The sequence below is a fragment of the Haliotis asinina genome, chromosome 3, assembly GCF_037392515.1.
Source record: "Haliotis asinina isolate JCU_RB_2024 chromosome 3, JCU_Hal_asi_v2, whole genome shotgun sequence".
Lineage (NCBI taxonomy): Eukaryota > Metazoa > Mollusca > Gastropoda > Lepetellida > Haliotidae > Haliotis > Haliotis asinina.
Window position 1 is genome coordinate 41,441,135 of NC_090282.1, and position 28,000 is coordinate 41,469,134.

Below are 28,000 nucleotides of genomic sequence, written 5' to 3' on the forward strand. Positions count from 1 at the left end.
GAAAGTCAGATAGAAATTGCCATATCCCGTAACAGAACATAATGGAAGTCAGATATAGGTTCCCATATCCCGCAACAGAACATAATGGAAGTCAGATATAGATTCCCATATCCCGTAACAGAACACAATGAAAGTCAGATAGAAATTGCCATATCCCGTAACAGAACATAGTGGAAGTCAGATATAGATTCCCATATCCCGTAACAGAACATAATGGAAGTCAGATATAGGTTCCCATATCCCGTAACAGAACACAATGAAAGTCAGATAGAAATTGCCATATCCCGTAACAGAACATAATGGAAGTCAGATATAGGTTCCCATATCCCGTAACAGAACATAATGGAAGTCAGATATAGATTCCCATATCCCGTAACAGAACACAATGAAAGTCAGATAGAAATTGCCATATCCCGTAACAGAACATAATGGAAGTCAGATATAGGTTCCCATATCCCGTAACAGAACACAATGAAAGTCAGATATAGATTCCCATATCCCGTAACAGAACATAATGGAAGTCAGATATAGATTCCCATATCCCGTAACAGAACATAATGGAAGTCAGATATAGGTTCCCATATCCCGTAACAGAACATAATGGAAGTCAGATATAGATTCCCATATCCCGTAACAGAACATAATGGAAGTCAGATATAGGTTCCCATATCCCGTAACAGAACACAATGAAAGTCAGATAGAAATTGCCATATCCCGTAACAGAACATAATGGAAGTCAGATATAGATTCCCATATCCCGTAACAGAACATAATGGAAGTCAGATATAGATTCCCATATCCCGTAACAGAACACAATGAAAGTCAGATAGAAATTGCTATATCTCGTAACAGAACACAATGGAAGTCAGATATAGATTCCCATATCCGGTAACAGAACATAATGGAAGTGAGATATAGATTCCCATGTTCTGTAACAGAACATAATGGAAGTCAGATAGAGATTTCTGTAACCCATAACAGAACATAATGGAAGTCAGATGTAGATTGCCATATCCCGTAACAGAACATACTGGAAGTCAGATATAGATTCTCATATCCCGTAACAGAACTTAATGCAAGTCACATAGAGATTTCCAGAACCCGTAACAGAAAATAATGGAAGTCAGATGTAGATTCCCATATCCCGTAACAGAACATAATGGAAGTCAGATATAGATTCCCATATCCCGTAACAGAACATAATGGAAGTGAGATGTAGATTCCCATATCCCGTAACAGAACATAATGGAAGTCAGATATAGATTCCCATATCCCGTAACAGAACATAATGGAAGTGAGATGTAGATTCCCATATCCCGTAACAGAACATAATGGAAGTCAGATATAGATTCCCATATCCGGTAACAGAACACAATGAAAGTCAGATAGAAATTGCCATATCCCGTAACAGAACATAATGGAAGTCACATAGAGATTTCCGTAACCCGTAACAGAAAATAATGGAAGTCAGATATAGATTCCCGTATCCCGTAACAATAAATAGGAAGGAAAAAAGGAACACAGGTATGCTTGTTTGAACCCCTCGCTAACTCGTAAGAAGAAAAGTGAAAAGAAACTTCGCCCATAGTGATCGGTCCGCAGATTGGCATGCAGATCCGGCTTATGATAGGTCCTCAGCAACCCATGCGTGCCGTATGAAGCGACTAAGAGTATCGGGTGGTCAGGCTCGCAATCTTGGTTGACCTATGTCATCGTATCCCCGCTGCACAGATCGATGATCATGACGTCATTCAGTGGATTGTTTGGTCCAGACCCGATTATCTACTGCCATCAAACAGCTGGAATGTTGCTGAGTGCGGCATCAAACAACAAACAACAACACACGTCTTGGCACAAATATCGACGAAACGGCGGCTGCTATCTTCTCCGACATTGACTTGGAAGAGTTGTAAGCACAGTAGCTAGGAACAAAGAGAGGTTGTTGACGTCCTTTATTATTTTAAAAACGATGGTCTATCAGCGTTCCTCTGAAATATATTCATCTCAGAAACAAGTCGTAAGTATAACACTTGCGTTAAAATTGGTGAGTTGTGGGGGTGGGTAGTGGGGGGTGGGGTGGAGGAGGAGGGTCGGTGAGTTGGAGTGGGGTGGAACCCCATTGGACTTGAGACGTATTCCTTTCGCAGTTTCTTCTAGTCGACAGGTGTTCGGGTTACACATTTGCTCGAGGTTTGGTGTTAATCCGGTATCTGATTCAACACCGTATTAAACAAAACGAACAACACAGGTTTGAATCAACGAAATCGTCCAACTTTATGGAGATTAATGTAGGATGACTTAACCTTATATAAATACAGACACACACATATACATATATATAATGTGCATATGACTGCATATATAATATCAGGGCAGATATACATAGACCAGTAATTTCAAAACCTATTAAGAATATACGGTTATTAAGCCTTTCACAAATAACTACTCTGGGCCCCATAGCTATCGTAAGCATAAGAGCTCGTAAATTTTCTCCTAGCATTCTACCTCGTATGCTTTAAACACAGGAAGTAAGAATGCTACTAGAAAGGTTAAGAGATCTTGAGCTTATGAGAGCTTTGTGGAACGGGACCCACTGTTTCAAAACATAGCAACACTAAGCAAAACTCACCGAGAGGCAACGTGTTGAATGTAATCCATTATCCTAAAAATACCAAATTCACCACCAGCTTTTAAACTATATCTACCATTAACGTCACTGACACCTTGTCGCAGGCTATGAGTACATAATAAAATACAGTAAAAGGTTTCTGACTGTCTAAGAAATTGTTCAGTTAAGATTGACGCTATTGGCACGCTGTCTTGCATTTGTAGATACAGTTAAACACCGTTACCTCGAAGGCTGATGTGGGTGTTTCAAATTGCCTACCTTGATTACCATTTTGTAGTTGTGACAAAACTCTGATAACTCGAAGTATTTACGTAGGCCTCTCAACTTCGACACAGCGAGGTTTGACTGGTATCGGAATGAAACTGGTAGTGTCGATTTTCATTTGTCTTTATATTGCTATGTTCAAAGACTTGTTCTATGGTACTTGATCCAGTTTGTCAGGGTAGTTGGTTGTTAACGTTACTAAGGTAAAGCTGTGTGGTACACAACGCCTAGACGTACATACAAGATGGTATTGTCAAAAGGCTGATAGGAATATAACTGCCTCTTTAGCAGCAGAAATAACACTGACAATGGAACAGTTTCATAGTTGCTAGGATACCAAATGTTTCCAGAGTTACGGGTACGGGTGTCACCAAGAGGGCCCATTACACAGAAAGATCTTTGCAAGAACACGACCGCTACCCCATACCTTTACATGGAGTTATGACAGTGTATCTGCAAAGATCGTGCTCCGAACTACACCCTGCGTTTATTTTCCCTAGATTAACGCGTGGCCTCTGAAAGTGCATATGCACTTATGATAGAGTTAGCTAACTCAGTTTAAACTGAAAATTAACCCCACTGAAAAGAAAGAAATCTAGACTTGCCCCATAAAGGGCTTTCGTATTGCCGAAATGGCTAGTTGGAGGGGAGCATGACGTGGTTTACATAGACTTGTGCTTCACCGACTATTTCCATACTTTCATAAGATTCACCAAAGTTGGTGAGTTGATGGGTGCGACTCCAACCATCTGTTCCAAAATAAATTACATTTTCAATTTGGTACTACTTCACTAGATTAGGACACACGGTTAAGCAATCTAAATAAACATCATCTAACTAAAACTTGTATTTATACGGCCAAAGATTCACGTGTCTTGTAACGAAATGGAGGGTGAACTTCAGTTGAACACTACTGGATGATGACCTTCAGTTGAATACTACTGGACGGTGATCTTCAGTTGAACACTACTGGACAGCGAAGTTTAGAAAACTATTGGAGCCTTTCATGGTGAATGCAATCTCTATGCTCCATTTATTAGACTTTGGTTTAGGTACACGTTGATGCCCTGCGGTCTTGGTTCGTTCACAACGTTGTCACCGGCAATGGCATAATATCACTTCTCTGCTTGGTTTTACGTTGTGTGCGTCATATATAAAAAGTCAACTATATACTGGGCGGTGTTGACATACATACTGTGTTGACAGTATGGGATACAGGATCAAGAATATCTGTGAAGTCCGATTAGTAAGGACCCGGACAGGAAGTCGGTGTTAGCGGTGACTGCGCATGACAGCACACACATATATATATATATTATGTATATATAAAAGGCACGTGACACATGGAGAGCGAGGTTATTGGTTCTCGATGATATACTCGGTGAACTCTGAAAAATATAAATGAACATACTGAATAAACATGAAAACATAAATTTAAAGAACCATACATTATTTGACTTTTGCCGAATTCCAGGTTTTCAGGGTGTGAAAGATTACCAATTGCCGGTTGGAAGGTGCAGTCTTCGTGAACGCATTTCGAAGCGGCAGGGGCATAGCGGGGATAATGCTGAGATGCACAACTTATGAAAGGACCAGCTCATGAACAACCTCAAGTACACGATGCACACTTTCTCTTATGATTCATGGGAGTTCAGAAATGTTTTCACCTGTTCTATATACACCTTTCCGTAATATTACGGTGTCCCACATCGATGTCACCACTTACACTTGTCCGATTGCATGGAGACGCTGAATCCGGGCAGTCCTAACGTAGTGAGGCCAAACCAATATTTGCCAATATTGATACGCATTGATCTTGTTAACGGGTGCAGTGGGGCACACATGTGGATGAATACACTATTAAGAGCTGAGCGCATTACTGCGCAGTGGTATAGTGGCTCGAATGATACACCGACTGGAATTAGTTGACAAACAGTTTAATAATAGCCGTTAAGCTGAAATATGGGTCTCATAAATTGTTTGAAATACCCTGGCAAGACTAGCAATTAAAGGGATTTCCGTCGTGGTATGCATAAACGAGACGGTGAGTATTATTTCGTTGCCCCACATTAGGAAATCGTTTAATTGTGAATAAATTCTCTTTCACGGTTGTACCCTATATCGGCATGGATATTGAATATTTATAACTAATCAATTTTCGAAAATTGGTTCCTGTTCGCGAAACGCGGTTTACACCACAGGGAAACCCAAACCTACAATGACGTCATAAACCATGAATTGTAATTGTTTGCATAGCTTTAAAATATCTTACAATCGCAGCAGCATCTTCTATGTTACACTGTAAAGGTTCTGAACACAGATTCGTGACGTGGAATATAAGCGTGATCTGATAAACATTTAAAGCTTCGAATTGGGACCACAAAACGTTCGAAGCGCAATGACATTCGCAAACCAGTCATAAACTATAGAGTTACAACACGTCGTAACGTTACGAGCGTTGTGTGGACCGTGAATTGTAAAATTTCCGACTACGTACAATAACCTTCAGTAATTAGAGGGACTAACAATTGTCTGACCAATGCGGAACAAAAATATTCAATATTCAGTTATTCAGTGGCCTAGAAACGTTCCAGTTACCAGCTACTTGTCCCCGACTTGTGACAGGATGAGATACTAAAATCTGTTATCTGGTTGAGTATGCCCGATCCTTGGTGATACAGTTAAACTCTTATTTTACCGAGCCACCATGGTTTGGCTTGATTTGTTGTTTTACGCCGCAACCAGCAATATTCCAGCAATATGGCGGCGGTGTGTGAACAATCGAGTCTGAATCAGACAATCCAGTGATCAACGTAATCATGAGCATTGATCTACGCCTTTGGGATACGATGGAATGTGTTAACCAAGTCAGCGCGCCTGACCACCCGATCCCGTAGTCACTTCTTATGTCAAACATGGGTTAGTGAAGATCTAACTCGGATCTTCACGGGTTGCCTGTGGTGAGAACTCAGTCGGGATATGTACCTTTCAGGGAGAGGAATCCGTCCCCATCTTTGTCTGCGGTTCTGATGATGTCGTCTAATTCAGCATCGTTAAGCGGCCTCTCAAAAAGACACTTCATTCCCTCTCGCAGCTCACGTCGACAGATGAAGCCGTCCTTGTTTGTGTCGAAACTCTGCAGTACACACAAATAAAAAGAGTCAGCCAGGTTTGGCGAATATCATGGGCCGTCGAGCAGGTACACAGACAGACAAAAGAGTTCCGGATGTATCGAGCATGAATAGCCTTTATACAGTCGTCTCCAAACACCAAGACAAAACATTCAGCCAGCTCCGGATGTATCTAAAACTAATAGCCTTTAAATTCAACGTCGTCTCGAAACACCGAAACAAAACTGTCAGGCATTTTCGGCTCAATCGAACATTCAACGTCGTATCGAAACACCGAAACAAAACTGTAAGCCATCTCCGGTTCAATCGAACATTCAGAGTCGTCTCGAAACACCGACTAGCTAGTGAACAATGTCCCTATTACAGGTCTGTAATTATGGTAAATTGGATGGTTTTAGCAATATTTTGCAAAGGATTCATCTTCAGGGTTCGGCGTTCCAGACATTAAATAAACTTATTGATACTTTTGTTTGCATTCTTTCGACGTTCAAACTACATGCACAATTCTATTTCTAGTAAAAGAGTGAGTCTAGTTTCACGCCGCACGCAGCAATTTCCCCGCTATATAGCGGCGGTTTGTTAATAATCGAGACATTCCACCAACATGAGCATCGATATACGCAACTGGGAACCGATGACATGTGTCAACCAAGTCAGCGAGCCTGACGACCCCGTCAGTCGCCTCTTACGACAAGTATGGATTAGTGAAGATCATTTCTAGCCCGGATCTCCACGAATTCCACCGTTCTAGCATTGAGAGATGTTCATTGATCATAGTACATCGTCAGTGTTTTGGAAAACCTCGTGGGCATTTCGCATTTTGTATCAGGCCTAAAGAAGCGTGTACAGGTCTTAATCGGAGACTCCGTGCATTCAGGGTCCGCATTTATCGGGTAACGCTCGACTGCGTGGTAATGTGCACGGTCACTGGTTCTATATTTCAGTCACAATGCTTATAACGTACAACGAACTGAAATCTGTCTCCCCTTTGATCCCTAGCCGCAGTTTAATGTACTGGGCTTCTTTCACAAAGCAGCCTTAACTAAGATTAACCTTAACCGCCATTCTTTAACATTGCACTAAGGGTACCTAAGTCAGTAGCACTACTTCAAAACCAGGGGCTCCTTTCACAAAGCAACCTTTACTAAGGTTAACCCTAAACCCCATCTTTAATGTTGCACTAAGGTTACCTAAGTCTGAGTGCAATGTTAAAGAATGGGACTTGAGGAGGTTAACTTTAGTAAAGACTGCTTTGTGAAAGGAGCCCCTGTTTTCTGTGTCGAGTATTGTTTAATCCTTTTGAGTCGGTTGTCATAGATACGTTGTCAGAATACCATAAATAAAACTCAGCGAATGGCAATGTTTCTCTACGGCAGGCGCCCTAACAAAACTTCTTCAAGGCGAGTGCAGGGCCGCTTCACATAGGAATTCGCCGCGACAAGACGTCATTGAGACGATAGTACAGACACTTCACGGTTGAAGTCCCAGTGACAAGACGTCGTAGAGACGAGTGAAGGGCCTCTTCACAGGTGAAGGCGCCCGACAAAACGTCGTTGAGGTGAGTGTAGGGCCACTTCACAAGGAAAGTCGCCCTTTCATAACGTCGTTGAGACGATAGTAGGGCCACTTCACAGGACTGTGAAGCTGGTTAGCTGGGGTTATACTTTGCCGGCGGGGTTTCACGCTTTCCAGGTTTTAAAATCGAACGCGTACATTGGCATGGGGATCATTAACACAATCAGCTACCATTCTCTATACGGTATCGATAAGGCAGTTTCCTGCATTTAGACGTTATGGCTACACACTAAAACGCATTATTATTCCAGGTCCTGTCGTTCAACAAGACAATAACACACACAGCACAGGGTCATCGAAACGATGATACGTACTGAGGGTATAATGACCAAATTCTGACCCTGGTGTTAAACGTAAGTACTAAACCGGCGTACTTAGCCTGACTATTACGTACCCTAGGTCAATCTGTATTTAGCAACCTTACTTACAACTACACTTAAGATAGTTTCTGTGAAAAGGTTTGTGCACGTCGGCCAACAGACTGTAATGTTTAAAAAAAGTAATACGCAGTCTCTCTTATTTCTGTCTGTCTGTCTCTCTCTCTCTCTCTCTCTCTTTCTCCCTCTCTCTCTCTCTCTCTCTCTCACACACACACACACGAGTACAGAGCTTCCTCTGCCTTGAGAATGTGACCAATCACATTAATTATGCAGCTGTGCATTTGAATGTACTTTCAACTCCCTGGGGAGGGTCTGACGGTAAGCATGTTTCCTGTGCGTCAGTCACCTAATGCCGCGGTTGTGACGCACCAACTCCCCATATATCTTTGTATCTGTGAATAGATCTGCCCCACCGCTGTGACGCTGTTTGCAATGGTTTCAGCTCTCGGCGTTCTAAATACGTTTTATTTTGGTGATTTACAAGGACGTAACTCAAAACCAGAATTGATCACACTGACTCTCACATCGACCCTGCATGTTTTGAATGGCTTCATTAAAACCAGGCCTCATAGACACGCAACTGAACTACCTTAAAATGGTTCTTTGACGACGTTATCCGTTCGCTGTAACGCTCACACGCTGGGATTTGTCTACTTACTTTGAAGGTCTCTCTGATCTCTCTCTCAAATGCTTTGTTCTCTTTGTACTTCATCGCCATCATTTCTGCAAACTCATCGAATTCAATCGACCCGCTATCTGCAATACAATTTACAATCAGTCGGTTAGTCTGAAGAGAATGTTAGACATAAAACACGTTGGGTAATGGGTAAAAAGGTTCTTGAAAAGTGTTTTAGTTAAATCAGCCTGTAGTCATGCAAGGAAAGATCGAGTGAGTGAGTGAGTGAGTGAGTGAGTGAGTGAGTGTGGTTTAGCAATATTCAGGTCATGTGACGCCGGGGAAGAACCAGAAGAGAATCCCATACGTAAGAAACACATGGGAACAACTGAACTGATACAGACGTTCTACGCCTTGATAAATCACGCGAACCTGGTTATGGTCGAGACAAATATACAGTCATTAAAATACATTTTGGCCCCGTGAAGGTCCGGGGTAGAATAGGCCTTCAGCAACCCATGCCTGCCATAACGGGATCGGGTGGTCAGACTCGCTGACTTGGTTGACACATGTCATCGGTTCCCAGTTGTGCAGATCGATGCTCATGCTGTTTATCACTGGATTGTCTGGTCCAGACTGGATTATTGACAGACCGCTGACATGTAGCTGGGATATTGCTGAGTGCGGCGTAAAACTAAACTATAAGAGGAGGGTGTGGTACTGACAAACCTCTAAAACTGATACACTCATTTAATGCAACACCTCAAGTCCGCCAAAATACTAACACATGAAATATACCCTACTTTTAAGAAATACATCAGCATATTTGATGTAGAAAAACAACAATGCCATTTTTCACAAATAAGTGCTATCTTTAAAATGATAACAATAGCTATCTAGAAATGTGTGATGACAGACACCCAACAATAAAAACTAAATAAAAACTCGAATTAATAGTACTCTTTTGTGCAAAGGGAGGGCAAAATGGCAACAGTTGACTCTGACAACGTGGATAATGAAACAGGTTCGAGTGCAAATATTTTGGATTAATGATTAAGTAATTGCTTCTATCGTGGGACAACCATTCATGGCACATCCTTTGGAATATTGACCCCCTAAAAAAACAACTATGAAAAGACCGCTGCCCAAGGCATTTCCCAAGAACTGTAATTCTTCCAAGAAACACCGGATTTCGATACACGTATGCCTCGATTTTAGGCCTAAATGCCTGTTGGGATACAGGGTGGGTAGTACATACCATAGTCTTTAGTAGGAAGTATCAATGAATCCAATATCGTTTGAACGTGAATAATATTGACATTGAGAAATACACTTGGTCCAGACGTACTTGAGTGCACACACACTTGAGGCAGTCAAGGCCGGGGTATTATTTATATAGATTAAGGATACTACGCCAATGAGTTCGACGTTTCACTCTTTCAGCCTGGCGAGCAAGAATTGACATGTTTTTGGGTTTTTTTGCTTGCTTTTTTTGCTGTATATGTGCAAAGAATTTGTATTTTGTACGAATACATTATTCTGCATATTAAAATCAGTATATGTTCCATATATGACCAGTTCAGTTTCACCTTTCCCACACGAGACAGAAAGTTTGGTTTTAGGCTGGTTTTAGCAATATCAAGGTGGTCTTCATATCTCATGCGATTCATAGAGATCTGGTGGAACCAAAGACATTTGAAGGAGATACGTGAAGGAGGTACATTCGTCATTTCTGCCCTTAGTCGAAATCCACATAGATTCTGGATGGGCGGCTGGTAATAGTGGTGATATTTTTACTCAACTGATCGCCACTTGTAAGTGAGAAAGAGAGGTGTCACACGTTTACAAAAACGTCCCCGAAATGCGAATGATATTTTGTCAGCTATATTGCAGAGCAGGACATTCCTGGCCAATTAGTGTTACTATGGGACGAGCCGATTAGCATTAGGTCAAACCTACCCGCTCTTGTTTTTTTACCAACCAATCCACCATCCAAAACTGTAAGGTAGAGGTGAAAAGCTAGGTGAGGAAACTTACATACCACAGAACGGATAACCGTCACTTTTCACGGGCATGACGACATACTTTTACATCAAATGTATTCTGCTTGTCAGTCATTCAGTCAGTCATTCAGTCAGCTCTATTATAATTAATGAAACTTGCCGCGGTGTTATTGATATTGTCTACACGGCACAATTTGACGCAGGGTTCGATTCGTTTCCTTACGTTTACGGGTCAGATCCTACTACGACTTCGCACCGCGACCGCGACCGCGTCCACGTCGCGTCTATCTGTAACGAACCGCAATAAATATTTACTGTATGAAACACGAGACCAGTAAATAATGAATACCTTGTATGGAATAATGCGCTCAGTGAATAAAAGAACGTAGAAGACACTCGAAGCGCCTATGTCTAATGGTAAGATGCATAATCTATCAAGTAAGGGTGGCAGAGGGCACCTTCGTGAAGAATATGTATGTTCTGGGAGGATATCTGTTATCAGCTCATTATGTTTGCACAGTGAGTCCTATGGGAAGTAAAGCCCTCGACCAAAACCGATGGCCTGTATTGAATAGCCTGTTTGTGTTAATTCACCGAGGACACATGCATACACTGCAGTTAGTCAGCTGCAAACAACGCACCTTAAGGTTAACAGTGTCTTGACTGATCTGTTGAATGCACCATCGGGTAACTTATAACGTTTCTCTATTCGCTTGAGGACTACCTGTATATGTAGCAGATGGCATCTCGTGGGCGGAAGGTCATGGTTACACACAGACATGCTCGGCTGGCGAGTTCTGTGTACATGCTGCCCCGACTCGTAGTGGTCAATATTCAGTCAAAGTGCAGTGCAAGCCTTATAGTAGCCCGAAGACTAGATGAACAGAAACTCGAAAGTCTACATGATTGGTACTTGGAAGATCAATAGGATTAGTGGAAGGTGGGAGGTCTACAGGACTGATGGTAGGCTGAAGGCCTACAGGATTGATGGTAGGAAGAAGCTCAACAGAACTGATAGGCCTAGGGTTGATGGTGGGTAAAATACAGCATGTACGAATTACTGTTGAGATGGGCTGTGATGAATATCACACCTTCAGTTACGAAAAGACAAAGAGTGCATACGTAAATGTGTACGTACTGTCAAGGTCTGCCTTGGCTATCATGTCCTTGATTTCCTGGTCGGTGGAGCGGGTCTTGCTCCTGGCCACCACTTCTTTGAATTCGTCGTGAGAGATGCTGCCATTGTTGTCACGGTCAATCAAACGGAACGTAGTATGGAATTCTAGAAATACAAAAGTGTTTAGTAAGACAAAACATCATTGGTTGACAGTCACTCAATGTTGGGGTCTTAATCACAGCATAAAAAACCTGCCGATTCAGTAACCTCAGTTCACACACAGTAACCATAACTGAGGTAGACAGACCGATTAACCTCAACTCAGATAAACAAAAACAGCAATAGCAACTCAGTTACAGTAACCCCAACTCAATCAGTTACAGTAACCCCAACTCAATCAGTTACAGTAACCCCAACTCAATCAGTTACAGTAACCCCAACTCAATCAGTTACAGGAACCTGAACGCAGTCCAACAGTAACATCACCTCAGTCAAACATGAACATCACCACAGTCATGCATAAACATCACCTCAGTCAAACATAAACAGTAGTAATTCAGCTGGAGACCATTTTGCAATAACCTGTGATCTCCGCTGTGTTAAACCTGGGTTATTGAGACAGTCATGTACTTTTCGTAGATACAGAGCTATATCCACCCAGGAGTTTCTCAAAGATGTGGAATCCAGTGAATCCCTACAGCTCACAAACGGTTCTGTGGATGAATTTCTGAGTGCCCACAACAACAGTTTTCAAACTCTGATTGATAAGCATGCTCCCGCACTGACCAAGGTCATAACACTGAGGCCCAACTCTCGATGGTATAGTGACGAGCTCCGTGAACTAAAGCACCAGCGACGTAAAGCAGAGAGACTCTGGCAGAGGTCTAAGCTTGTTGTACACCACCAGTTGTTTAGGGGTATGTGTCAGTCATATTATAAGCTACTTGTAAAGATCAAGATTGAGATCCTCGAATGTGGCTCTGACCATAAACAACTTTTCAAAGTCAGCAAAACGTTGATGGGACACACAGGCGAAGTTATCCTGCCTAGTTGCTCATCTGACAAGATACTCGCTGATACGTTCAAGGATATTTTCACTGACAAAGTGGAAACTGCCAGGAACGGTATTCAGTCTGATTTTTCGAATCGTTCTACTTTGAGTGCCAATACAGAATTCCAAGGAGAATGTTTGTGTAATTTCTCACCTACTACTAATCAGAAATTCGAAGGATCGTCATGAACGCTCCCTCCAAGTCATGTGAATGGGACCCAGTTCCAACTCACCCACTGAAGTTATGCTTGGACAAGGTGCTGCCATTGATCACGACCATTGGCAATATGTCCCTCAAGGAGTCACGTGTCCCACAGCATTTCAAGCAAGCCTTGGTGAGACCACTACTAAAGAAAGCTGGCCTGGACAAGGAGGTGTTGAAGCACTACAGACCTGTCTCCAGTTTGTGCTTTATCTCCAAAATCTTAGAGAAGTCAACATCTACAAGTCAATGACCTCCAGGACACATTTCAGTCTGCCTACAGATCAGGTCATTCGACGGAAACTGCCCTAGCGTGAGCATCATGACATCATCAAAGCTCTAGACAACAAAACTGAAGTTGCAATGGTGTTGATTGATCAGTCAGCGGCATTCGATCTCATAGATCACGGCGTACTATTACAAAGACTACAGTACAGCTATGGTGTGACCGGAGAAGCATTATCATGGGTTCAGTCCTACATGTTAAACAGAACACAGAGTGTGGCAATAAGATCTACAGTGTCTGAGTGTGCGGACATTCATTTCGGTGTACCACAGAGCTCTGTTTTTGGGGCCTATTTTATACTGTCTATATTCAAAGCCGATGAGCAATATTTGTCAACAACATGATCTCTCCCACATGGTTTATGCGGATGATCAACAGATGCACAGAGTGGTTCAACCAGGGACTTCTTGGACGCCCACTTCGAGAGCATTGGAAGCCTGTGTGTCAGATGTCATGGACTGGACAAGGAATAATATACTTAAAGTCACTCAGGAAAAAACTGAATTTATTATTTTCAGTTCCAAGAATTCTAAAGTTGACACCAACGACATGCAAGTACAAGTTGGAGACACCTATGTTAAATCAGCTGAATCTGTGAAGAGTCTTGGTGTTCACTTCGACAACAAACTGACAATTGAGACACAAGTCAATGCCGTCGCCAAGTCATGCTACTTCCAGATCAGAAGTATATCAGCTATACGAAAGTACATCACAGAGGACTCTTGTAAGACTCTAGTAAATGCCTTCGTGACATCTAGACTGGATTATGGAAATGGTCTCCTCTGTGGACTACCTGAAACTCTCACTAGTCGTCTACAGAAGGTGCAGAACTGTGCAGTACAGACTCATTACCAAAACTGGCCGACATGATGAGATTACACCTGTGAGAGAGAAGCTACACTGGCTCCCAGTCAAACAGAGATGCCAGTATAAGATCCTGATGCATGCTTATAAATGTCTCCACGGTTTGGCCCCACACTATCTTCAGGAACCTGTGGTGCCATATCATCCAGCAAGGTCAGATCAGAATCTGAATCTCGTCTCTAGCAACCGAAGACTCGTACAGTAACATATGGACTTTGACAGCACTTCACCTAATCTTTGGAACAGTCTACCAATTAGTCTACGAAATTCATCCTCACTGGACATTTTTAAGATATCTCTTAAAACTCATCTTTCTAAAGCTGCTTATTCCACATAACGTAGCACTGATTTTAGTTTACTCCTCTCTTATGTGTTTTATCATGCTGAAATTTTCATGTTTCAGCATCAATTGTATACCACCTATATGTCACCATATAGTATGCAATATGTTAACGCCTTAGAGTGTTTTATAATAAGCAAATACGGCGCTATAGAAATCTTGTATATTATTATCATTATTATTATTTATCACCTCAGTCAAACAGTTTCATCAACTCAGTCAAACAGTTACATCAACTCAGTCAAACAGTTTCATCAACTCAGTCAAACAGTTACATCACTTCAGTCAAACAGTTACATCAACTCAGTCAAACAGTTTCATCAACTCAGTCAAACAGTTTCATCAACTCAGTCAAACAGTTACATCACTTCAGTCAAACAGTTACATCAACTCAGTCAAACAGTTACATCAACTCAGTCAAACAGTTACATCAACTCAGTCAAACAGTTACATCAACTCAGTCAAACAGTTACACCAAATCAGACAAAGAGTAACAGCAACATCAAGTGAGTCAACCAGTAAACTCAACTCAAACTGTAACAGTAACATGAACTCAATCAAGCAGTAAATGTATAATCAACTCTGACATGAACATAAACATGAACTCAGATAAACAGTAACCGTAGCCTCAACTCAGTCAAGATTCTGATTGTGAGCCTCAGTTTCATAACAATTACATTTGAATTTGAAGCCTGAACAAAAATAATTATTCGGCTGCCAAATTGCAAAAGAAATTAATAATAATAAAAAATAAAAAAAGAAAGAAAAGTAACGAATTAAAAACACAACAAAACAGCTTACATCCCAGTTGTTGTTCGCAACGCACCCCTGGTGTTCGTGGCAAACACCACGAGTATTGACGGCAAAGAAGCAAATGTTTCAAGGTTATTCTCTTTGAATGACATTCTCCTTGTGGATCCTCAATCAACAATCCGTGAAAGGTCAACAAGGTGACAATGGGTTGCCACACTAAGTGTGATTGAACTTGAAGGACGAATCGTTCATGTCCAACAAAGGTCAACAAAGTGTGAATTTGGTTGGACATTTTGTTAAATTGAAAACTGACTGTATTACACTTACATCATATTTGGCTGAGTTGGATTGTGATCGTACCTAGCTGTCTTGGACGAACACCATGCTTGGCTGTTCCGGTTTGACATCGATGGCATTGCATGAACGCTCACAGCCAAGGCATGGCGATCTTCGACCTACTGTCGTAAAGGGGCGGTCGGATATCCCAGCGGTTAAAGCGTTCGTTCGTCACGCCAAAAGCCAGGGTCGACTCCCCACATGAGTACATTGTGTGAAGTCCGTTTTCTCGTGTTCCCCGTCATGATAGTGCTTGAACATTGCTTAAAGGGATGTAAAACCCAACTCACTCAGTACTGTCATAAAACAACGCAATACACTTCATGTCACTTGCTTTGAATTACATTTTTTCTCCGATTATGATCCTTGGTCCGTCAACATCTTTCCAGTCTCGAATTTATAGATCAACAGAACAAATAACATAGCCGTTGCACTTCAAATTCCCTTTCAGTGCCGCTTGAAAAAAAACCCCGGATCTTTAATTATTGACGTACTTTAAAAGTCCAATACATATACTTTAAGGGACGTTTTCTTTTTACAGTGTTTTTCAAAGAATCTGTCGTTGACAAGTAGTAGTTGAGGCAGGATCTCAGCTAGGTTTTCCCACTGCAGTACCAGAAAGTAAACATACACATACACGTGTGCTCCTACTGTGCAGTATTAATGCAAGATAGTCTAGCATGCCACAGCCGAGTTTTCATTGGCATGAACATTGTCATTCTGTGCAAACATTCACAGTTAACCATTAGTCGATAATGGCTGTCTGTTACATTGCGTTCTGTACTTCGAGGTTTAATCGATAGAAGACAAGTTGATGTTTGCTCATCAAACGTTCATGGAGACACATTACGTTTTTGTGGCGCGAGGAACTGATTTGTTGCCATAGCAGACTGAAAACTCAAACACAGAGGAACAATATGGATGTTCTGAGATAAATATGGGCTCAGCGATGCGCTGTCACGTAAAGGATGTCTTTTCTTATTATTTAAATATCTCGCTATTCTGATAATTTATTTATTTCTATATCGAGAAAAAAGATTATTGGTGGGGACAATGAAACCTATCCAATCAAACATTTCGGGGATTTTTAGCAATGAGATGCGTAACGGAAATGGGTACCCGACAAGTTTGGATGTGTGGGGGAGACATGACATGAAGAATATAATCCATAATGTATTCTCGTTTCATGCAAGACAAATGTTCTCTGTATCATGTATTCTACAAGTGTTTTTATACCACGTATTCTACAACTGTTCTCAGTACCACGTATTCTACAAATGTTCTCAGTACCATGTATTCTACAAATGTTCTTTGTACCACCTATTCTACAAATGTTCTCTGTACCACGTACTCTATAAATGTTCTTTGTATCACGTATTCTACAAGTGTTCTTTGTACCATGTATTCTACAAATGTTCTTTGTACCACGTATTCTACAAATGTTCTCTGTACCACGTACTCTATAAATGTTCTCTGTACCACGTATTTTCCACGTATTCTACAAATGTTCTTTGTACCACGTATTCTACAAATGTCTTTTTCTAACACGTATTCTACAAATGTTCCCTGTGCCACGTTTTCTACAAATGATCTCTATACCACGTATTCTACAAATGTTCTCTGTACCACGTACTCTATAAATGTTCTCTGTACCACGTATTTACCACGTATTCTACAAATGTACCCTGTACCACGTTTTCTACAAATGTTCTTTGTACCACGTTTTCTACAAATGTTTTCTGTACCACGTATTTACCACGTATTCTACAAATGTTCCCTGTACCACGTTTTCTACAAATGTTCTTTGTACCACCTATTCTACAAACGTTCTTTGTACCACGTTTTCTACAAATGTTCTTTGTACCACATACTCTACAAATGTTCCCTGTACCACGTTTTCTTCAAATGTTCTTTGTACCACATACTCTACAAATGTTCCCTGTACCACGTTTTCTGCAAATGTTCTCTGTACCACGTACTCTATAAATGTTCTTTGTATCACGTATTCTACTAATGATCTCTGTACCACGTATTCTACAAATGTTCTTTGTACCACGTATTCTACAAATGTTCTCTGTACCACGTACTCTATAAATGTTCTTTGTACCACGTATTTACCACGTATTCTACAAATGTTCCCTGTACCACGTTTTCTACAAATGTTCTTTGTACTACCTATTCTAGAAATGTTCTCTGTATCACGCATTCTACAAATGTTCTCTGTATCACGTATTGTACAAATGTTCTCTGAACCATGTATTCTACAACTGTTCTCTGTGCCACGTTTTCTAAAAATGATCTCTATACCACGTATTCTACAAATGTTCTCTGTACCACGTATTTACCACGTATTCTACAAATGTTCCCTGTACCACGTTTTCTACAAATGTTCTTTGTACCACATACTCTACAAATGTTCCCTGTACCACGTTTTCTGCAAATGTTCTTTGTACCACCTATTCTATAAATGTTCTCTGTACCACGTACTCTATGAATGTTCTTTGTATCACGTTTTCTACTAATGATCTCTGTACCACGTATTCTACAAGTGTTCTTTGTACCATGTAATCTATAAATGTTCTCTGTACCACGTACTCTAGAAATGTTCTCTGTACCACGTATTTTCCACGTATTCTACAAATGTTCTTTGTACCACATACTCTACAAATGTTCCCTGTACCACGTTTTCTACAAATGTTCTTTGTACCACCTTTTCTACAAATGTTCTCTGTACCACGTACTCTATAAATGTTCTTTGTGCCACGTTTTCTACTAATGATCTCTGTACCACGTATTCTACAAATGTTCTTTGTACCACGTACTCTACAAATGTTCTCTGTACCACGTATTGTCTTGATTAAGTTTCCATGTCTTACTCTGTGTTATTGCATAAAGTAGTAAGTGAGTGTGTTTTACGCCGCTTTTAGCAACATCATAGTGGGGGCCACCAGAAATGGCCTTCAAACATTTTGCCCATGCGGAGAATATAACTAGCATCTTCAGGGTGACGAGCGAACTATTTAACCACTAGGCTGTTCCACCACCCGTACTGTGTAAGGTAAGCTGTAAGTAGTTTCGTGTCTGATCAAGTGTGAAGTATGGAGATAAACATAGTATTTCATTGCTACGTACAGCACGCTTTTGTGGGTGATCATATGTAGATTCAAATACGCCATATGAAATATCGCTGTTTTATCCATATGAAAGTAGATTAGTTATTCATACATGGATCTCATGAAATTTCCGATGGGATGAGGAGGGTCTTTTTTGAAATACAACTTCCTTTCAAACCCTCCTTCTTCATAAGCCATATCTTAGGATGTCCGCTGTGGCACCTCTGAATATTTGTTATTTGCACGATTACATGGATCATTTCAACTAGGAAACTGTAAAGATTTTTAGATAAGGAATTATTAACGATTACGAATACATGTATAACACACGAGTAGATAACGCGGGATCACCACTGTCTTTTATGTGTGACAGTTCATCCTCTTGCGTCAGATCTTTGGTTAAATAGAATGTAGACTCGTTTAGGAAAAATAATGGAAGTTTTCTCAATGTAGCTTGATAACGTCTGGCTCTCTACCACCACCACTATCACCCAATGACAACAAATGGTTCGTCTTCACAACTTCGACAATGGCGTGACGTCCATTTCTTAACCAATCAGCTTTGAGAACTACAAACATGCAAATATCGTAAATATCCCATCCCACCATTCAACTGTTACAGAAATATGAATCACTGCCACTTAAAACAATAATCTACCAAATAATAAAATGCATCCATTGTTACAGAGGACAGTGTAGAACCAAATAACAACTGGGTAATAATAATTAACTGCTTCAGTACATATATGCATGAATTCCAGGATGTAGAAATAGCTTCATGGGGAAAGAAAGAAGTAAATGATGTAAAGTCTAGGTCAAGCAGTGTTGTGTCATCGTGTTCATCAACATTTCAAGCTTATTGATATTCAGTCATTTGTGACGTTTGGCTGACGTCCCCTGGCAGCCTGTTGACGAAGGAAATACCTGAGTGAGTGAGTTTAGTTTTACGCCGCACTCAGCAATATTCCAGCTATATGGCGGCGGTCTGTAAATAATCCAGTCTGAACCAGACAATCCAGTGATCAACAACATGAGCATCGATCTGCGCATTTGGGAACCGGGAAACATGGGTTGCTGAAAGCCTATTCTACCCCGGGACCTTCACGGGTCGGAAATACTTGAGATTTCGCTCCAATGTGTTCATAATTAATTGCAAATTGGACCATGACCTCAATACTTCTATCCTTCACACATTCCTTGTGTGATTGAATATTGTGCTAATGCCACAGTCACCCTATATTTGGCTACGTATATCTGGAAATTGATGATCCTTGACCAGAGTAAACTATGGTTAACATCACGGTCAATGATCCACAAACCAGGATCTTCGTCAACCATCAGTATAAGGGAGCTGAAATGACATCGAACAATATTCCAGTTATACCGCGGTGTGTCGACTTGAAGTTGGAGGAAGGCCTAGAAGGAAGCAGGCCTTAAACGTGTGCCACTTTGGTGAAACTCAGGCTCACGACCAGACAAACATGACAAGAGGACAATGATCAAGTACCACGCCTTCGGGGTGTGGTGACAGACACGCCATAGCGTCTGTTCCCATGTCGTTGCACCCGTGAAGACCCGGGTCAGAACAGGTCTTCAGCAAACCATGTTTGTGGTAAGTGGCAACTAACGGGATCGGGTGGTCAGACTTGGCTGACACATTTCATGGTATTCCAATTGCGTTGGTCCACGCTCATACTGATCACTTGATTGTCTGGTCCAGACTTGGTTATTTACAGATCGCTTCCATTTAGCTGGAACATAGCTGAGAGTGGCTTTACAAAATGAACTCACCAACCCAAGTCGTCGCCATTCACCTCAAGTAATGGGGATCTGGGGACTCGTGGGTATATGTTGTATGTCAAAGAGGCGAACTAGCATTTCGTAGACTCCCACTAGTTGTTATTAATTGTTATATTGCAAAATAGTTTTCAGTCATTTTCAAATGCTCAACATGAGTTTGGTCGCCATGACGAATCATACGCAAGCCAATTTAGTTAACTGAGTAAAGTACGAGAGGTATTATAGACCTATTGGGTTTTAAGTGATTCTTATGCGTTGTGCGCACTCCCAAATTTGTAATTAATTGAGTAAATGTGATTTTTATTGAGTAAAATACGCAAATACTTTATCTGGAGCTCTGTCCGAGTGAATGTTGAACAACATTCCATTTACACGACGATGTACAAGTGGGAGGAATCAGGTATTCTTGGTATCGCGTTAAATAAAACCCAAGGGGAAACACAATATGGACAAATCAGGACAACAAAATCATCACAAAATTTGTGGCAGGCCTGAGAAAATCACCCCTAGACAACTAACTACTGCATCTAAGACGCCATAGGCACGCTATTTAAAGGTCCATAAACGTTGGGAATGTCATCATTTATGTAAACTAGTGTCCAAAAGAAACGATACCACACGTTTGCAGTGACATATAGTAAAAAATTGGTGTAACTCCTTTGAGAGACCTTTCCACAATATGTGTACAAAAATTCATCTCCATTAAACCTGTAAAATCATTAGGACAAGCCTGTAAAGATGGGTGGGGTCCAAAAATGAACATTTCATTAAAACACTGATAAGAAAGATAAGGGGAAATGTCACACCACAAAGTCAGTAACGGGTATGTCCACCGTGAGCATCAATACATGCCAGAACACGCCTACGGAGTGACGACGTCAAATGTCTGACTTTCGGGATTGCCACTCCTCGAGGTGGCATCGTTCCAATTCCTGGAGGTTGATCGGAGGCACAGGGCGACGTCTGATTCGCCGATCAAGATGGTCCAAGTGCTCGATGGGGGTGAACATGCAGGCCATGGCAAAACCTGAATGTTGGTTTTGGCTAGGAAGTCAATCATGTTGTGTGTGGCCTTGCATTATCATGCTGAAAATGATTCTACGAGGCTGTTGGTGAAGAACTGGCACCACAACTGGCTGTAAAAAGTCATCACGTTGTGCATTCAAGTTTCCTCGAATTACGACAAGCCTTGTTTTGACGTCACCACATATCACACCCCAAACCATTAGCATTACGCCTCCAAACGGACGGACTTGGTGGACACAGTTGGGAGCGAAACGTCGTCCAAATCTTCGGTACACACATCGTCGTTCCTGAAGATGCAGAATCTCCTCTCGTCAGAGAAAAGAACGTGTGCCCAGTCCAGCTGTTGCCAACGTCGAACTCGCCTGGACCACATCAATCTGTTGGTCCGGTGTCGAAGTGTCAGGAGGGGTTCGCGGTAGAGATGACGTGGCCGGATACTGTGTTGTCGGAGTCCTCTGTACATGGTCTGTCCACTGATCCTGTGACCCAGTGCTGTATACGCCGTGGACGTCGCTGTGATGGAGCGAATCCTACGGTGTAATAACCGGATGTAACGGTCTTCATGGGGCGTTGTCACTCGTTGTCTTCCGCTTATGGGTCTGTCTGAAGTCTCACCTTTCTGACGTAACCGCTGCATTAACCCGGTGACAGTGATACGCAACCCAGCCTTCTGGTGACGTCAGTGTGTGACACTGTTGGACCATTCCGACGGCTCTCTCTCTCGATGGCTGTCAAAAGTGGCATTTCTTTCTGTTCTTTTTGTAGCTGTGATCTCAGTGTGCATGATCAGCTGTTTTATGCAGTTCATATGCACGAGCAAAACGTGATTTCACTTTCATGAAATTTACGTTTTTTTCCCGGAAGTGATCAAGTGTTCCCGGTATTTTCGATCGAATACGCTGTATTTGGGATGTAGGATACGCACTGCCATGTTTTCATAGTAAAAAAAAAACCCTTAGTCAAAAACATATTTTCAAAAATGGCATCGTATCTTTTGGACAGTAGTTTAGAACGTCCATGATTTTACACAAAATCAATGTTACTGTGACTGGATACGAGTGTTTTGTTTCGAGTTGTAATTAATTACAGGTTTTGAAGCAGATCGCTTTCAAAATGCCAAAATAAAGTTCTTATTCTTGTTAACCTTGCATGCGCGTACCCGGAACATTTCACTATATACACCAAACACGCTGTGGCTCGTAAACTCGCTTGTTCACACGAGTTTGAAAAACGTTTTGACATGATTCATTTCTCAGTGCAAACACAAACTGACACTCAATTTTTAAGTGATACATTCAATAATTTATGTAGATATGTTAGTCAAAGCTTAATCTTAAGAGAACAATATGCTTGAAATCTGTAGGAAATATAAGACATTCATGCTTATTGTATATTATGCATTCACGTTCGATTTGTACGTATTGTACCTTGTGTACATGGGCCAATGACCTCCACACAAATAAATAACGTGACTTGACTTGACGTCACCACCCAAATCCCAGACTGATAATTTCTTCACGATTTGTCAGTTCCTTCACGATTTGTCAGTTCTATTGACGTCACCAAATATTACCAAGGTAAGGTTACAATGAATCGGGGCCATTGTAAATTTGTAACGTTGCTTGTACGGCATTTCAGCATCAGCGACGCGACAGCCGAATGTAAATGCAAACAACAGAAAACAACACAAACAACGGTCCCTTAACAATTTGATGGAGTGTACAGACAGCGACACGGTATTCAAACCAAGGGTCGAATGCAGCTTTATGAGGAAAGGACGTTGAGAAAATGTGCGTGCGTGCGTGCATGCATGTGTGTGCACTTCTCTTTCACGAGAGTTTCAACGGTCATCCTGTAAACTTTCAGGGCAGAGAGTGGGGTGCGCGCCCCTGCAACTACGTCTGGATGCGACTATGTTTCATGAATATGTATTTGTCTCAAGGACGCAACTCTTTATTTGCCGCGCCTGGACAAGTTGGTTTCCTCTGTTGCTTTGAAAAATGACACGTGGCTTGTTTACCCCTTCAAACGCAATTAATAATTAACATTGATCTCTATATAATAGTCTACCTCCAGAACAGAAACACGGATAACGCCCTCACACAGCAGCGTTTGAAACACATACCACGGATGAAAACCGTTTGAAATCGACACCACTGGAACGAAAACGTCACACAATATCGGCATTGCCCTACAATCATATGCATATACAATGTCATGTAAATTGATAGCAGCACCTGCAATGAACTCAGATGTATCTTTAACGTGGATATCGGTGCACAGTAAGAACATTGCTTGACTTAAGTTTTCGGTTATCAGTTTTCACACGATGCAAGTTCCTGTTGAATAATACAGATCAAGCATGTCTCTTTCCGATCGCTAAAATTCGCGTCGTCTACATGTCCGATCATTTGAGTGTGTTATGCAACAACGACGAAATCAATTATTTCTGCCATGCAGTGTTTACAGAGAACAATTGGATTCCAGAACTAACACAAACTGACGCACTTGTCACGACATGAAGTGTCCTGGGTTTTAGACCGCGTGTCTGTACTCAAATCTAAACCAACACATTAACACAACATGAGACTAAAGTGAGATTATAGACGTCAATATGACGTCCATTCTCTGCAAAAATAGCACATCACTGCTTCACAGGAAGTCCATCACAAAACAACTTGTAGCATATGTCAACACCGCATGCAGCACATGTCTACACAACACAGAGCATAACGCCGCGCCATACACACAGCGCATGCCCACAAAACACGCAGCATACGTCCACACAATAAAGGCAGAATACATCCATGCATATGCCCACACCACACGCAGCATATGTCAACACCGCATGCAGCACATGTCCACATAACTCGCAGCATATCTCCACATCACACGAAGCATGTCTACACCACACGCAACATATGTCTGCACCACACGCAACATACGTCCGCACAACACACGCAGCATATGTCCACGCCACACGCAGCATATGTCTACACCACACGCAACATACGTCCGCTCAAAACACGCAGCATATGCCCACGCCACACGCAGCATATGTCTACACCACACGCAACATACGTCCGCTCAAAACACGCAGCATATGCCCACGCCACACGCAGCATATGTCTACACCACACGCGCAAATTACGTCCGCACAAAAAACGCAGTATATGTCTACACTACACGCAACATATGTCTACACTACACGTAGCATATGTCCACACCATTCAATGCATACCAAGTCTAGATGCCCCGTTCACTAAACCACAGTTTCACACGTATGTTGTGGCGAAGGATAACTCTCGCCCGCTCTGCAGTTTTACACGGCTTTTTCAGGACACAATATTTACATTTTGCCCTGACATGTTTAAACGAGGGGCTTCTTTCTTCTGAAATATGTAAAGTATTGATTGCAAACAAATAAGTAGAAGCTGAAACTGTTCCATCGATGCTGGAGAAGGTCTGCATGTCAACACTCACTGACAGACTGGACGAAGGCTTGCCTCGGGGTTTCACAATATGAAGCTTAGTTATAACTAACTGACCCAGGTGAGCAGGTGTTGGCTGGGACAGGAACTAACCCAAAGCTGGTGTTGGCTGGGACAGGAACTGACTCAAAGCTGGTGTTGGCTGGGACAGGAACTGTAAATTAGTAAGAGCTGTTTGGCTGGACATCTAAATACATTGCACTCTTGAAAGTACGCAGTACGAGTCCGTAACCTGTAAACTTTAATCCGTGATATGGTTGGTTCAAGTCACACAGGATTATGTTTTAAACAAAACCTGAACAACAAAAGTGAGCGAGTGAGTTTTCACACGTTTACTTTACAGCTCCCATGGTGGACGCTTGTTTATGGTGAATAAAGTTGATTGTCGTTTATCTGTGGTGAATACGTCGGTGACCTTAAAAGCCAACGGTGAATATGGTCATATGGCCAGACCATATGTGAATGTCTACGGTAAATATGTTCGTCCTGCGTGACTACATTGACGGCACTGCGTCGCAGCAACCATCCGTCGGTCTCACAGAGCGCTAGCCTCCGTGAGACTGACGCATGTGTGAAACCGATAAGATGGTGTTCATGTGGAGTTATTCCAGGTATTTACTATCGAACCACGTGTGAAATCACATTTCCGACACTGCTGTTCCAATGTTTGCCACGGAGAACATGAAACCCATGCACTTTATGAAAAAGGTCACATGATTTGTAAGTGGAAATCCATTTTCAAACGGTTTGCAATACAACTGAAAACCTATAATTCATATTAAGAAAGCTCACTTTTACCACTGTATTTTAATTTATTTTTTTTTGTAAATACGACAAAATGTTTGGTCATTTATATTGATGCCCAGAAGCACCAAATGGCTTGCTAACAAGAATTTGTCAGAAGATTAGGCTAAGTCAATATATAAATATGCACACACCTATGTTTGACGTTGGTTCAAAACGAAAGAAAGAATGCTGATCCGTTTGATGAAACATAAAATGTACAGGATTTCAGTGACTGTTTTCAACCTAGTAACTTTTGTATAGCTTTTGTAATGTGACAATCAAATCCATTAATTTTTAAGATTATACTTTTTTGCCCAGAGTATTACAGTTTACCTTCCGGACCAGTGATACATGTTTTATAAGTGCATTGCATTGGTTCTACATGCTTGTTGTTGTGTTGCTTGTGCTTTTGATAACAATATGCACTCGTGGGTTTAACTTCAGATGAAACAAATATATTGTTTGTAGCTCGTGTCCAGTGAGATATACAGTACGTTCGGCATGCATGTGCATACCGTGACGTTACTCACACCGAGAAATAGTTGGGTGTAAAACCTTTTGTCTTGACGCATGACTTGTTTCTCGAGAAGAATCAATCTATGTTCTTTGTGTTGGATATCCATTTAAAATCACCCCATTTCCTGATATTGTAACGTTACAATCGAAACACAATTGGTAATAATTCGATCACCGATGAAAGGCTTCTAGTTGTCAGCAAGAATTGATTGTGGAGTATACGTTTCGCGATGTATATTTCTTAAGTGTATAGACATGCCCTGTTGGAGGTGGGCCAGGGTACAACACGAATGTTCTCAATGACCACGCACCATGTTGTACTTGACTAGCGACAAGAAGTCCTTGAAAGACATCTAGAAGTTGGACGAACATGCACTCATGACGTCAATCACCTGATGAAGGAGCAAGAATTAGCTCTCAAACGTCGTGTAAAGAATAACAAAAAGTTGTTATCCATTCAAACGTGTCAGTTTATGTTGACAAGACCTATCTAGTTTCATAATTAGCAACTAACACCCCACAAGACAGTTCAACCACAGTGTCCGTAACTAAAATACATGACTTCATGAACAAGAAAACACCGAGTGTTATCTTGTATTCTAGGCCCAGCTTCCTGGAAATCATGTAAAACAAATGTGCCAGCACCTTACAAGCACCAAACAAATCAAATATGATTCGAACCTTATTGTAGCATTTGATTACGTTGTTGTTTAATAAACCGAAAAATTTTATCTCATTTTGGAGGCCATTTTGCACAGTTTTACAAAAACTCACGTATGTTCACTCAATATAGTGAACAAAGTCAGGCAAGAAAGTGTCAAACATGATATGAAATAGGCATAACCACACAAAAGAATATTTGCAACTGAAAGCGTTTGGTCAAAATTAATGTCTATGAAGAAGTCAAAGTTGATGAACTTTATGACTTTAACTATATGCCAGTACCCACACTATGCCATGCCATCATAAGACTCTTTAAGAACTATAACAGCGTGAGAAATATTGACAAAAGACAGGAGACCGGTGTAAAAGCAATTGGTCAGTTAGGAGCACTTACCTTCAAGAACCTTTTGGTCGATACCCAGTCTTTCCCTGAGTTCGCGCACTCCTTTTTTGTCCTTGAACTTTTTCCCGAAAATACTCATATTTGTTTCTAAGAGAGTACACCCTCCGCAGTTGACTGTCACAGAGTTATAAAGCTCATTGCCGTGTAAAAGCTACAATCACGTGACTATGGCCGATTCCCTAGGACGCCGTTACTATAGCGACCGTGTTCGGGAACGTCCCACGTGAAAGAGATCGATAGATGCCGAGAAAGTTTTCGTGTTTCTGTTGTTATTCTCGAGTCTAAATACTTCCTGAACCTAACCTACTGAGATGTCGAGCTAAGTACCCTATAGATATGCTGGCGGTGACTATACTCGATCGAGGTGCTCCACGGCGCCTTCAGCACGGGAAGAACAGTCACAGGATATTGATTGGTTTTTCGAAGTGATCGTGTGATCCTGGTTAACACACTGGTGTAGTAGCGAAAAAGAAACTAGCTTTCTGATTGTTGTCAAAGAGCCTTAGAATCGATCGTCACAGAAGTAACAAGTTTCCCAAGTCGTAAACATGTCATAGAGAGCAGGCGGCGATGTCACCAGCTAGCCTGCCTTTGAGAGTAAATAGGGTTCTTCAGTTGGTCGTGAAGGGGGTATATCGATTCGGACTATAAGCAG

The 28,000-nt window shown here is 41.5% G+C and overlaps 1 protein-coding gene and 1 long non-coding RNA gene across 2 annotated transcripts in view; one reads left to right on the plus strand and one right to left on the minus strand.

Annotated features, from left to right (window-relative positions):
- Window positions 1-28,000, plus strand: part of LOC137278034 (uncharacterized) — a 173,767-nt gene that overhangs the window by 11,078 nt on the left and 134,689 nt on the right. The window lies entirely within an intron of this gene.
- On the minus strand, window positions 1,938-27,772 carry LOC137278033 (calmodulin-beta-like). The gene is made up of 5 exons (XM_067810073.1): window positions 27,337-27,772; window positions 11,737-11,880; window positions 8,638-8,735; window positions 5,879-6,029; window positions 1,938-4,281 (listed from the first exon to the last, which is right to left on the minus strand). Exons 1-5 carry the CDS (start codon window positions 27,422-27,424, stop codon window positions 4,250-4,252), a joined length of 513 nt encoding a protein of 170 aa, XP_067666174.1. The 5' UTR covers window positions 27,425-27,772; the 3' UTR covers window positions 1,938-4,249.